General features: G+C 39.8%; 1 protein-coding gene across 1 annotated transcript; it reads right to left on the bottom strand.

Annotated features, from left to right (window-relative positions):
• Positions 1 to 3,262: 3,262 nt before the first annotated feature.
• Positions 3,263 to 7,559, bottom strand: LOC108664944. Its single transcript, XM_018151641.2, has 4 exons — positions 7,378 to 7,559; positions 7,013 to 7,074; positions 6,229 to 6,765; positions 3,263 to 5,469 (listed from the first exon to the last, which is right to left on the bottom strand). The coding sequence occupies exons 1-4, from the start codon at positions 7,490 to 7,492 to the stop codon at positions 3,499 to 3,501; spliced, it is 2,685 nt and encodes an 894-aa protein (XP_018007130.1). The 5' UTR covers positions 7,493 to 7,559; the 3' UTR covers positions 3,263 to 3,498.
• Positions 7,560 to 13,812: the final 6,253 nt, after the last annotated feature.

Here is a 13,812-nt window from a genome sequence, read left to right as displayed (position 1 = left end):
CCTGCCGAAGACCACCACTGCCCTGGATGTAATGGGCCATCGTGATTCCTGCCTTCCGGAACGTAGCCTTCAACACTTCAAGCCGTCCGTATCTAGGCCGTGGGTTGAACCAGCCCTCGGTCGAACGGCCACTTGTCGAAGGACTATAAATTTTGGAACAGAACTATGCTATCTGAAACCAAACCTCAGATGCGGCGTACGTAAAATTACGTAATTTAACGATGCCGGGAAGTCAGATTCGATCCGCGGCCTGGTGGTGCACGGCAGGTTCTATGCGAGGCCGGAGGAAGACAAAGCCGAATGGTTCACGGCTGATTGGTGGATGTCCGGAGAGATCCAAGGCGTTCGATTCAGGGCTTATTGGTGCACGAAATTGGTGGTGCACGGCTGCGGTCCCGGATGATTCGACACACGGGACAGAAACGGACAGCTCCAGCGCGCTCCGTCCGGGAGGGGTAACATTTTTTTCGCGTATCAGCAGACGATACTGGGTTACTTTCCTGTAGGCTGATTGATCTAATTCAATGGATGTGATCTGTCTGGTGGCGTGCGGCTGATAATGTTACGGTCCAGAAGTATTATAGGCTACGTTCTTGAGGAAAGGGATCATGATAGTCCATTCGAAGCACGGCAGTGGTGGTCTCCGACAGGCGTCCCGGGGCGTATCAGTGCTACGTACAAATAGTGCGTCACTTTTTGGACAATGCGACACATTAACTTTTCTGAGAGTAAATTTTAGTTGTTTAACTCCACATAGGAGAATGTTTTCATTCTACCAATTCAGAAAAATAGATGTGCAATATTGTACAAACAGTGACACTTTCTGACAGACAGTTCGATCAGGGAGGCGACGTAGCATATTAATCGTTTTTAATATACTCTCGTTTGCTGGGCCTAACTGGGATGACCCCCAAAAAAATATAACTCAGCACTCGCTGCAGTGAGTGACAGAGAGCGCATTTTCCCGTCGACGAAAACGTGAAGTCACGGACGGACGGACGGACATGGCGAGCACAATAGTGCATTTTTTCCATAAATGAGAAAATGCGCTAAAAAGCATCGCTTTTAGGACAAAGAAGGACATTTCTGTTATCGATGCAGCATTTGCCGCTTGAATTCACTCAGTACCTGTAGTTTATAAATAATTGAAATGTTCTCATTGTTGTTGATTATTCTTAAATTAGGTTGTGAATGTTTAATAACAGTTTACTTATATAAATTTCATCATCGATGTTCATGGCGAAAAAATGAGGCACTTCTCAATGTGGAATAGGAAGCTGATGCGCGAAGGGATAAATAAATGATGACAATGAGCAAATAAATGATGAGGGTAAGCAGATAAATGATGAGGGTGAGCAGATAAATGATGAGGGTGAGCAGATAAATGATGAGGGTGAGCAGATAAATGATGAGAGTAAGCAGATAAATGATGAGGGTGAGCTGATAAATGATGAGGGCGAGCAGATAAATGATGAGGGTGAGCAGACTAATGATGAGGGTGAGCAGATAAAGCGCTTGGTTAGCTCATAAGATGAAGGCTCAACTGTAAGGTTAAGTGATGCAGGTACAGGTTAACCGCTTGCCATGTTTGTGATATAATTAACCGTCTAGCAAGACGGTCAAGCGTCCGGTGATGTGTCGCGTCTGTTGTACATAACCTACTGAGATTATATATATAGAACTTTGTATCGAGATTATATATTAAATATTTTGACGGTTCTTTGCTATCATTTCTCATCTCGAGGAAATGCATTTTTTTGCGCTCATTTTGTACAGTTTGCGTAAATTGTTCACATTAATAATTGTCATTCGAGCGATGCATGCGAACAATCCTTTCCTATGAAGGATATCGAATGCATTTCCCATTTCTTTTTTTTAGCCATGGACGTTTTTCAGAACGTTTTGAATCCACAAATGAAAGAAAAAAAACACAAGAGCATTCAACTAGGAACGAAGGAATCTATCAAGTTATTGGTTATTTACTCAAACTTTTCCGCTATCTTGACTTCAGAGCCTCGAACTTAACCAAACTTTTGTGTGTTGAAATTAGACGAAGTAACGTACGCCGAGAAATGTGGGGGTCATTGTCTAAATATTGACACACTTTCTTGGTCACACCAAGTGCAGTGTGGGAACGTAGCACTGATAAGATTTTTGCTGGGCAAAACTAGGCAAGAGTGACCTACTCAAGAGCAAAAACTGCATCAATATGTGGACTAAGGGTACGCACACAGTGAAAGCAGGTTTGCCCGCGCGGGCAACCTGCTCCAACCTGCCACAAGAATGAACATAGGATAATAATGGAAGTGTTCACAGTGAAAACCTGTATGAATAGGCTTCTGTATTCTATGGTTTCAGGCGCCAGCCTGAGCAGGTAACCAGCACGCTGGCAACCTGCTTTCACTGTGTGCGTACCCTAAGCCTCATTTATTTCCACGAGTGTATGTATAGTTCCAGTCAGAAAATAGACCTATAGAAAATGTACGATAATTGAACGAGTATACAGTTTATATGACATGATATATGATATTTGTGTACAAGATAAAGCTTATGATATATCAATACAAACTGCAATCAAAAGCTGAATTTTATTCCGCATCAGTCAAAAAAATTTCGCAATAGAATTTTGGCTAGAAATAAAATAGAATTCGACAGAATTCAAACCAGGAATAAGTTGCAAATTAAGTAAGCAGTTGCTGGCATAGCGGAGCTAAATTCTGCTGCACCTTCACAAGACCGTTCAATTGTTGTACATTTGCGACTTGTTTATTTAGCTACAACTAAACAATTTAGTTAATTAAACTACAAGAACAATTAAAACAATCTTCTTACGGAGTCACAAGTTTCTTCTGCCGCTCACTTTCAAGTTCAAAGACACAAACTTTTGCAGACAGGATTTAAACGCCAGAATGGCAGGATTCAGATGCCGGAATGAGAGACTGAGTGTACACACACTGGGATTGCAAGCACTGTAAAAGTTGCTCAGCTAGCAACACAACATGCATTCAATTTATTTTTTACGAACAAAATCGTAAACAACGCTCATGGTGACTTGAACGCATATAATATTTTACGTGTAATCAGCACTTTGAATATTCATTTAAATGTACGGTACCCCAATTGCGATGACAAGGTAGGGATCCCAAAGAACATTATTCTTAATCTCAGAGTAGACATACACTCCACAGAGTCTGCCCATGTAAGTTACTTCAGTGACCATAACAGAATAGGAAGTTTAACTTGGTAGCGGGGCTTCTGAAAAACGAGGTGCGAGGTGAAGTTTAATGGAAAATGAGACTGGTCAATAAGATAAATAACAATGATCGGCTTCAGAAATTCTGACCTACGAAGTCTGCACCGGAGACACGTAAAATAAGTCAAGTAGAAAATGACATATAACAAAGACAATGGAGACTTACTGAATACGTATAGAATGACATATAAGAACAAGTTTTTCATTTGATAAAAAGAATGCGAGGCAACTAAATACTGTTGCTCCTAATAACCACACATGGCTTCGAAATCAGAGTACGCTTCTTGGAATTGTTCTGCCGACACCGGCAGGTCTGGAAAAGTTAAACGAGTGAAGCTAAGAATTGCCTCGGCCGTCCGCGGCAACGAACCATTCGACCTCAGGAACTCTCTGGCCATGAGGCACAGGTCCAGGGATAAGATAAGTTCATCGTGCAGATGCACGCCATCAGTGAACTCCTTGTAAAAATATCGTAAGCCACAATGCCGGCATTTGCGGTAAAGAAGCTCTATTCCCGTCACGACTGTCTTGGGGTCGAGGAGGCAGGCGTTGTTAGAATATAAGACTTTCCTCCCCAGGGGGAGGCGACAGTAAACACACGACACCTCCGACGGCCCCAGGTAGTTCAGTTGACTCAACTCCTGTTCCCCCTTGAGCAGCAATCTGCGGTCTATCTCTGGCGCGTATTTCTTCACGGTTAATTGGTAATGTTTTTCCCGCTCACTCAAAAAGATACACTTTACTTCACGTTCCATTTTACCGTCGTAAGTTTCGTTGGCTTGGTTTGGTGGTTCATTGTAAGTGCAGGGCTGACAATCCGAACCTAGGACCTGCTTCTCCTCCTCTGAACCTAGGACTTCTTCTTCAGACTTCAATATTTTCCGAGGTCTTCTCCTGCTGGGGCTGTGAAGGTGGTGGCTTTTTTCAGTGACTTGTTCATTTCCCACAACAAGCGCTGAGTTAGAATGCATTGAATAATTTCCTGATTCATCCGAGTTTGGAGGAATGGTTGAGGGTTGTAAGGATGACTTGCCAGGAGAGTTGGACCGCCTCTTGACTCTCTTGGCCCCAGGGACTGTGGCGTCACAATGGCGTCTCTTGGGAGTTGCAGCATCCTCAGGTTCATCAACGCCAGGCCGCTCGTCAACAGGATGTTCACCATTATGGTGTTCGCATTCAGAATGACCGTCATCAGGATACACACCATTAGGATAGCCGCTATCTGGATACCCGCCATCAGGATAACCACCATTAGGATAGCCGCCATCAGGATGCTCGTCATTGGGATGCCCGCCATCAGGATGCTCGTCATTGGGTTGCCCGCCATCAGGATACCCGCCATCAGGATGCTCGTCATTGGGTTGCCCGCCATCAGGATACCCGCCATCTGGATGCCCGCCAACAGGATACACACCATCAGGATACCCGCCATCTGGATGCCCGCCATCAGGATACCCACCATCAGGATACCCACTATCTGGATACCCATCATCTGGATGGCCACTATCAGGATAGCCGCCATCATGATGCTCACCGTCATTATAAGCTTTAATACAACTGAGAGGTTTCATGAAGGGCTCCATGAGCGGCGTGTGTCTCAGACCGCCCTCGTGGGAGGCTAGTCTGCGGCTGAGCTGCGGCGACAGGTTGACCTGCTGCACCTCGGCGTTGTAGCTCCACAGCTTCTTGCCAGCACAAGCTCGTAGAGGGCGGATCTTTATAAGTGTGGGCTGCACCGCGGCATCTGCTTCACTTTCTGATTCCTCATCTTCCTCATCGAGATAACTGACAGGAGACAAGGAAGCCTCACTTTCTCCACACTCCACGTCAACTTCTTCACTTCCTCTGCACATCTCGTCATCTTCTTCGCCTCTGCCCTGTCCATCAACATGATTTACTTGGTCCTCTAGGCCCAGAGACTTGGCTTTCTTGACGTGGGTGCAGATGTGAATTTTATACCTCACAGCTCCCCCCACAATGACGGCATTGCAGAGCCAGCAATGGTAATGTCCAGAGATGCTGGGACGGCACTCGAGCTTGCACAGCACAGAGACCCAGCCTGCAGAGACGATGTGGTGGTTGAGGTGGCACTTGGAGAAGTGCTTCAGGAGGCGGGAGTTGGCTAGCACGGGATGGTCCACACAAAGGTAGCAGCGCGCGTACAGACGCGACATCAACTCCTGCAGGGACCGACCGATTGAAGGTTCAATTGGCACCTGCAACATTGAAGGAAATTTATCTGTTGTCACTCATTAACTAGCCCCTGATTTATTGGCTTCTCTACAGCAGACCCTCTAATGTACGTATCACAACAGTAGCTTCTCTACATCAGTTACATCCGTCTGTACCACGAGCATGCTCCTATACATGCACCATCTACATCAGCGTCATTACAGTAGCTCCGCGACGTGGCCTTTTTTCACATACGTTTCTTCAATTGCTGTTTATTATTAGTTGTCAAAAGGAGCAATTTACAAATAGCTTTCCTATAGCAGCTCTCTCCTATTCAACTTTCTATAGTACCTGGCACTCACCAACGATGTAGGTACATAAGTACTATGTATTGCCTGAAAACATTTACCCATTACCAATCTAACTGGTAAAATAAATCTGGAGTGGTACCTATTAATCAACAATATATCTATGCAGTTTCCCATATTGCCTGCTAAAAAACTGAGATATTTTGAATGTCAGGAATAATTTGGATGAGTGGATGATATCACACACTAGAGTAATGCTATAAAATTCTTGCCCCTAATTGAATAAAAAAATAAGTTGAACAGAAATGGGCAAGAATTTTGAAAGCCACATGGGCATTCAGGATCAAGTTTTGTTTAGTCCTTATTGGGAGTAGACATCCAAGGTTAATGTCTTCATAAAAAGGATATTAAAATTTGGCTAGACACTACTTCTGTCTCAGCAAAAGCATTCACAAAATTTGATGCTATTCCTTCTTTTGGAGTCATCTTACTCACAATGTTGAGAGCAGCGGCATGTGAGGCAAGGTAGTCCTCAGCTTCTTGAAATCTGAGTTCAATTTTTTCCAATTTCTTCTGATTTTCTTCATCAGGATTTTTAAGTTTTTCATTGATGCTGATATCTGATTTCCTCTTGCGCTTCTTGAGCTGCACCTTCCTGGCAGTGAATGAGACCACTTCGTCCTCCTTCACTTTATTCCTGCCATGTTTTTCCATGTGTACCCTCAACCTGCCAATAGAAGAGCACCTCGCATTGCACAGCGAGCAATGGTAGTGACCAAAGCGCTCTGAGTTCTGGGGTAAGTTGCAGTCTAGTTTACAAAGAACAGTGCAAAGCCCATGGGCATCCACCCTGTGGTTCCAGTGGCACTGCAAGAAATGTCGCTTAAGTTTAGATGGATTCTGGAAGTCAATGCCTTCACAAAGAAAGCAGAATTTGCCATCCACATCCAATCGTTCCAAGAATTCATCCAAAGAAGAGGCTACGGAAATAAGTGGAGTCACAATGCGGGCAGTTTCATCCAACAAATCCACCTGAAATGGAGGGAGAGATTCAGGCATCAACAGAACAAGCAGCCAAGTTCCCTTCTAGAGCAGAGAACAGAAGCTTTTTGGATAACAACGATCAAGGGAGTATGAATAGAGCAGAAGGTACCTATATATAATTGTAGCCATTTAGTCAGGTCTTGTCTGCCTTTGACATGATCTATTGACAAGAAATTGGAATTGGCAAAGAAAATTACTACACATGAGGGACAGCATATGCCACAAGGTTGCTCACTTCTGCAGATTCCTTCTTCTCTGGAGTTCCAAGCACAGTTTCTACCCAGGATTGTGGTGGGCCTGAAATATCAATTAAAATGCAAACACAAATAAACCCAAGAATTTTAAAAGAGACAAATGACAGGAAAAGTAACAATATTTTAATATTGTTACTGAAAAATTAAACACAATGACAATGAAGATGGTCTCCCAAAAAGTTTTAGTAGCAATTATGTTTTTTTTTTTCTTTTCATTTATATTCTAAAGTGATGGAAATGTTTTATACTTCAAATAACTTGCAACAAACTTTATTATACTCATTATTCCTGGTCTTGTAGTTTAGCAACTGATAATGAATAATACACAATACATCTTCAAACACACCTGAATGTTGCAACCCTTTGCTGGTCTTGCCATCACCATCTTGCCTTTGCTGCTTCACACCAATGCAGTCTTTAACAGAGACTAGAACTACATTTTTGGGCTGGGTGTGACTCATGAGGTCTGTGGAATGTGTACCTTTTACATAAATGTCAACTGCAATAAATCTTCAGTAGGAACTATCTGAAAAAGATAGTTTTAATTAAAATTATTAATTTACAAGTAAGTTTTGGAAATAGCAAGCAAAATTCAACAATTTTCTTACTTGTCTTGAAAAAATTAGGCAAGGAACATAAAAATGAGTGAAATTGACTGTAAGCATAGACAATTTTGCCTCATTCACATGCAGCTTCTGCCCTATTTCCCAGAATTGTGAGTATGAGCAGATCAGTTCAATCAGAAATACTTCACATTTTGGTCACAATTTGGAAAATGGTTCTTATAACCAGATTGTTGAACAATTCTGCCTAATAAATCTGTAAGAAGCATTTCTCATCATGCAGTGATTAAGGCATCAAATACATCTAGGTACTTTCCAAGCTAAGACTAGAGTAGAGATTTCTAATTCTGATCATTTTCCCCAAGTGATTTTTGAAAGTACAAGATTCCCAGTAGATGCATTATAAATATCCTATTCAATTTGTTAAAAATTATATGATTAAGTCAGAAGATTCTACAGTAATAACTAAATACCGTCAAACAGTGTAAAAAGGGATGGTTTTGAGCGTTTTTTGTTTATAACGTCTTACCATGAAACATTTCATAAACAAGTTTGGGCTCATTTTATAAAGGTCTTTAAAAGGGCTATTGTATGGCATCTCCAAAAAAATTCCATATGCTAGTTGTAAGGAGCTAGACGCAATATAAAAGGCTCCTGAATTAATCTGGAAATGGGGTAAAAAGAGACACTTGAAATAAAACTCAATTTTAAATATTTTAAGCAAGCAGAGTGTACTCATCTATTACTAACAGTACTCTGAAGTCCTCCTCTTCCTTTGTAGATGATGTAACTGTAGAATAAATGACATTTTCTGTGATTTTTACTTGGTTTTTCTTCATTGATATAATATTACCTTATCCATAAATTACCGTATTATTAATGTTATATTACTGTATCCATGGACATGCCATTGAGCATTAACAACGACCTTGTTCACTGCAAGCTTCATATCAGCAGCCATGAAGCATTTCTTCTGTATCTGTAAGTTTACAGGATGGTTTGTAGTTTCACACAATTTTAATTGAATCAAGTGATTTCACTATAACAAAAAAGATTGTAAAAAACATACCTAAACCAGGAAGGAATATTTTAGTGACAACCATCATATTTTTTGGAGAAATAAATCATAGTTTAGGTTAAATACTTCTCATTCTTTGTTGCCCAGTGCTCAATTCTATCTGTGACATTCTATGCACAATTTTGTGATGACTGATTAGACTCCTGCGTCTCGAAATAATTTTCTCAAAATGAACCCGGACAGACGAAACAAGACGAGAAAATACCAGAAAAAATAACGGGACAGAGGGTAAAATTTGTCCCGGAATAAACGTATGAACCGAGACAAGACTTCTGTCCTGGACTTTAAAACTTGTGTCCCGGTAGATTATGAACCGGAACAAGACAGACAGATTTGAAACGAGACATAATGAGATTTGTCTTCATTATTTAAGACAAAACAAGTTTTTCGATTACGATATGAATCATTTCGAAAACATGGGTTGAAGAATGACAAGTTAGCCCTTTATTGCTAATATGGCCATAGACAGTTACCAGTGAACTTAATTGCAGATTTAGCAAAATTTGTCTGACTAACTGACATGGCAGTTAATTAGTGCTCCGACAAACACCGCAAACCTGTCGAGGTATGCATGGCTGAGCATTGAGTCAAAAATGTTACTCTTAAGTCTTAACTAAGGCTTTGATGGCACTTGTGGGAACCGTACGAATATGAGTCGAGTTTATTATGCGTTCGGAACGAGTTCAGCCGCCGTGGAGCGCATAGGGACGCAGTGTCTAGAATAGTCGGCCAATTAGTAGACAGTGGAGTGGAGTCCTGGTAAGATATTCCAAATAATACTATAGCTAGTACTAGATTATCTCTGACTTTAGTAAAATTTTGTGCTACACCTCCAAGAAATTTTCACAATTGCACAATTTCCTGAATTTTTATCAAACACTTGGGTATTTTTAACGTTATTTAGAAAGGATACACATGGATATTTTGAGTTCTTTTTTGAAGATCAAACTGTTAAATTTTTTCCAACTTAAATTTTGTTGCATTTAAAAATGTTGTTGATATTTCTTTTCAAACTTTTTGTTGAAAGAGATTGCTTAAGGCAAGATTGATGAATCCGATTCTGTGATTGAGCTGGAGGCAAATCAAAGTCTGTCCAGTCAGCCAATGTCACCAGCTACAGCTAGTATGGACTCCTCCAAACCATCATAGAACACAATTTTTGAAAAAACACGTGTTTTTCAATTTTTATTTGCCTGTCAAGATTAAGTACCATATTCAACCACAACATGTATTCATAGCAAAAATCATTTCAATCGCCGAGCTCCAATCAGAATAGTAAAAAGATACATCTTAAGTTATTATATAACTGCAGAGGTGGGCAGTAGCGCGCTACATGTACTGGTAGCGGCGCTACATTTAAACAATTGTAGCGGTAGCGCCCGCTAGATATTTAAGAAGCGATACGAGGTTTTGCCTCTACAGCGCTACCGCTACATTTATAGATAAAGCCTTTAGATTTTACTTAATAGTATTAAATATTATTTAAAAACCAGCATGATACATACATAATATAAATTACAGAATAAATCTGTACGAAAGTTTTCGGTGTAGTGTTGTCAACCTCAGCCTGTTACTAGTGTCAACATGTTAGTTGTTAGCAGAGGTGGGCAGTAGCGTTCTACATGTAGCGGCCGCTACATTTTTGGTAGCAGTAGCGGCGCTACATTTAAGCAATTGTAGCGGTAGCGCTCGCTACATTTAGAGCATGTAGTGGTAGCGGCCGCTACATTACAAAGTAGCGCTGCCCAGCTCTTTATAAATGTATGATGGTAAGCCAAAGTTTACACCACACCAATAATTGATTCATCTCGTTATGTCTCGTTAAAATGGCTAAAAATTCTGGGAAATTTTAATGTACCTCTTTTAACCGGGATGTCTCGTCTCATCTCGGTATTGTCCCCGAAATTCCTATGGAGGGCTGAAAATTGTCCCGGTTTTTATTGCGAACCAGGACAGAGCCTGTTGTCTTGTCTCATCTCGAATAAAAAAATACCAAACGCAGGAGTCTATGACTGATGCAGTAATTTTTTATTAAGCGAAATTTTTTTCACTGAGCGAGGTACATAAATTTAATCAAAATTCTTTGTTGTGAATTGATTTTTTTCATTAACTGGAGCCTTTGCTAATCAAGGTTCTACGGTAAATGCAATTTTATAAGTGTCCCTTATTACCCCAGGGAGGTGTCCCTTATTATCCCATTTTACGGAAATGGCCACCATTTTTTCTTGGAATGAGATATGCAAATTTTGTCAATCATGCTTTTAAGCCAACACTAGTGTGCAACTTTCAGGTAAGTAAAATTTTTCAACACAACAAATATTTTTTCTGCTACAGACCTTAGCAGAGGTACTCTTCCAAAATCTCACTTTTCACACTTTTTTCAGGGATTTTCAAAGGTAATAAATGTATGATATCTCAACTTGCTTTATGCTGCATAGATAGTTAAAAATGTTCAACTTTACACCACTATTTTTAGTTTTGCAATATTTTACTAGTTTAGCTGCTACAACATTTCTACAAAATGTTGGAGGACTGTCCCTTATTACCCTGCCCATCCCTTTTTACCCCTTAACACGTTCCCCGCGTATTGGGCCATATGTGTACCAACAGTGATATTCCACTGCTGCGTATTGGGACACCAGTGTACCAAACGCAGTATTTTACACCGTTTTGAAAAAACATGTATAACTCGAAATTTTGCACTTAAACTTTCTCTTTTATAATATTAATGTTCACTCAAAAAGTGGATTTTTAAGTAAAACAAATCAATGGACCAAAATTTTATTTGTAAATCTCCTTGAACAAACGATAAGTAATTGTAAAAATTCTAACTAATAATTCCCTTCTGTTCCCATCTATTCCCATCTATTCTTATCTATTCCCATCAATTCCCATCTGTTCCCTTTTATTCCCTTCTTTTCCCTTCTGTTCCCTCCAATTCCCTGTTATTTCCTTCTATTCCCTTCTGTTCCCTCCTATTCCCTTCTTTTCCCTTCTGTTCCCTTCTATTCCTTTCTATTCCCTTCTGTTCCTTTCCATTTCCTTCTATTCCCTTCCATTCCCTTCTATTCCCTTATATTTCCTTCTATTCCCTTGTATTCTCTTCTGTTCCCTTCTATTCTATTATGGTACATATATGGCTCAATAAATACTTGGTACACCGGTGGTACAATACGCAAGAACAACATGTGGTTATTATTTGCTTGCGTAATGTACCACATGTGTCCAAACATTTTTATTGCAGCTATGCAAAGCTATGATACCACAGAGCTGCAAACACCTCCTCTTGTCACGGCCAACGGCGCCGAACTGAAGCAGCAACCACTGAAAGCCTTCCGCAATAAGGGAATACTGGGGAAATCTGGATACGCGGAGAACGTGTTAAAGAGTAACTGACTTAAGCTTGCGTTCCGAGTTCTGCCTGTTGGTTGGTCTTGGAATTATTTTTAATTGAACGTCCTATTGTTTTTAACACGTAGAAATGTATAAAAATACACAGATAAAAATGACTGCCGATGCAGTTGCACTAGTTGCTACTACTTGGTATTAGCAAGTAGGCATATACTTAAAGCATTGTACCAATGTCTTCATCAGTGTTACTATGCAGTTATTAGTAAAAGATTTTACCATATATTTTTTAATTTAGATTATTCGAGAATTTTGACTTATATCTGACGTAAAATAGGGTAAATTTGTCATCAACATTTTTGCTATTTTTTTCTCAATTTTTTAAGCTATGTATGAATACATATGTATGCATTTTCTTTAATTTATTGCAAAAAATTGACAATTGTCCCTGGTCTCAGCAAAACCAACAGACAAAAAATAAGACGGCAGTTGGCTGCTGACCAATCAGCGCCCACTTGGCAAATCAGCTGGGTTTGTTTAAATTTGGATTCCGAGTTTCCGACAGTCTTTAAAAAATCGTCGTGAGGTGTGACACGTCTTGCGGCGGTATAACATTTTCCTCGCGGTGCAATTTTCCAAAAGATCATGTTATTATATAATTACCATTGAATGACACAATGTCTGAAGGCATAAATTTTGCTACTGAAGCATTGCCAAAGATCTTGCATTATTCATCACTCTCTGCACAGTGACAGTGGGCACTGGCAACATAGAATGGAATTAGCCTAATTAACCTAAACTATAATTTATTTTCAAAAAAATATGATGGTTGTCACTAAAATGTTCTTTTCTGTTTCAGGTATTTTTTTACAATTTTTTTTGTTATAGTAATTAATTCACTTCACCCAAATAAAATGGTGTGAAATTACAAGCCATCTGCCATCCTGTAACTGTAAGCTTACAGATACAGAACTTCAGAAGAAATGCTTTACAACTGCAGCCTGCTCCCTGCTGGAAGCCACTGTGCAGAGAGCAGGATGGAATTCTAATTTTGAATGTTCATATATTATTTTGATCCACCAAGACCACTTTTTCTACCCAACATCGTTATTTGAGGCAAAAAATGAACTTCTTAAAGGCATAAAATACATAGGCTAACAGTAACTTGCTCAGTTTCTATAAAGTACCTAACCACTTGGAAGTTTTATGCCTGCACCAGGCACCTTTCACTCAACAATTAAACTTAGACTTATATAAAGTATTAGTTAGTTAAAAATTTGTCTCTTAAGTTGACCGCAATGAACTAAACTTCATTATGTAATCATTAGGCAGGGTTTTCCATCATGCGACACTAAACACGCAATTCAGAGTTCAGACGATCAGAACTAGGTACTTCACATGTGAGCTATCGTGCTACTGAATTGAATACCTAGCGGCATGATTCCCGCTAGGTATTCAAACTAGCGGGATGATCAATGAACTAACATTGATCATCCAGAGTCGAACAATCACTCATAACAGAGTCGAACTAATCACTCGTATACTTAGTGCAAGAGAATGAATAATTATGTTATTTCTAATCAAATGAACGAAACCTTTTTCTCTTTCTGATCTAACGAACGAAAACAAACTTTTGAAGATAATTCAGAAATCGTAACGTCTATTGAATTCTAATACGGATCATTAATTTTAGCATCGTATTTCCAAAAATCAAGTATTGCATTTCTTTTAATTGAAAAACATTCTTTTACATCAAAAACATGGTGTGACAAATTCGTCGCACAGAAAATAA

Source organism: Hyalella azteca, unplaced genomic scaffold (assembly GCF_000764305.2).
Source record: "Hyalella azteca isolate HAZT.00-mixed unplaced genomic scaffold, Hazt_2.0.2 contig15451, whole genome shotgun sequence".
In the NCBI taxonomy this organism is placed as follows: domain Eukaryota; kingdom Metazoa; phylum Arthropoda; class Malacostraca; order Amphipoda; family Hyalellidae; genus Hyalella; species Hyalella azteca.
The sequence above is the reverse complement of the archived record's forward strand: the minus strand, read 5'-3'. Positions and strand labels throughout refer to the sequence as shown.

Bases quoted from the DNA above. Each gene is read 5' to 3' on its own strand.
- LOC108664944 (XM_018151641.2), bottom strand. From the start codon at position 7,492: ATGAGTCACACCCAGCCCAAAAATGTAGTTCTAGTCTCTGTTAAAGAC. The intron at 7,075-7,377 runs GTGTGTTTGAAG...TTGATATTTCAG, and splicing joins CAAAGGGTTGCAACATTCAG to GCCCACCACAATCCTGGGTA. The intron at 5,470-6,228 runs GTGAGTAAGATG...TCAATGTTGCAG, and splicing joins ATGCCGCTGCTCTCAACATT to GTGCCAATTGAACCTTCAAT.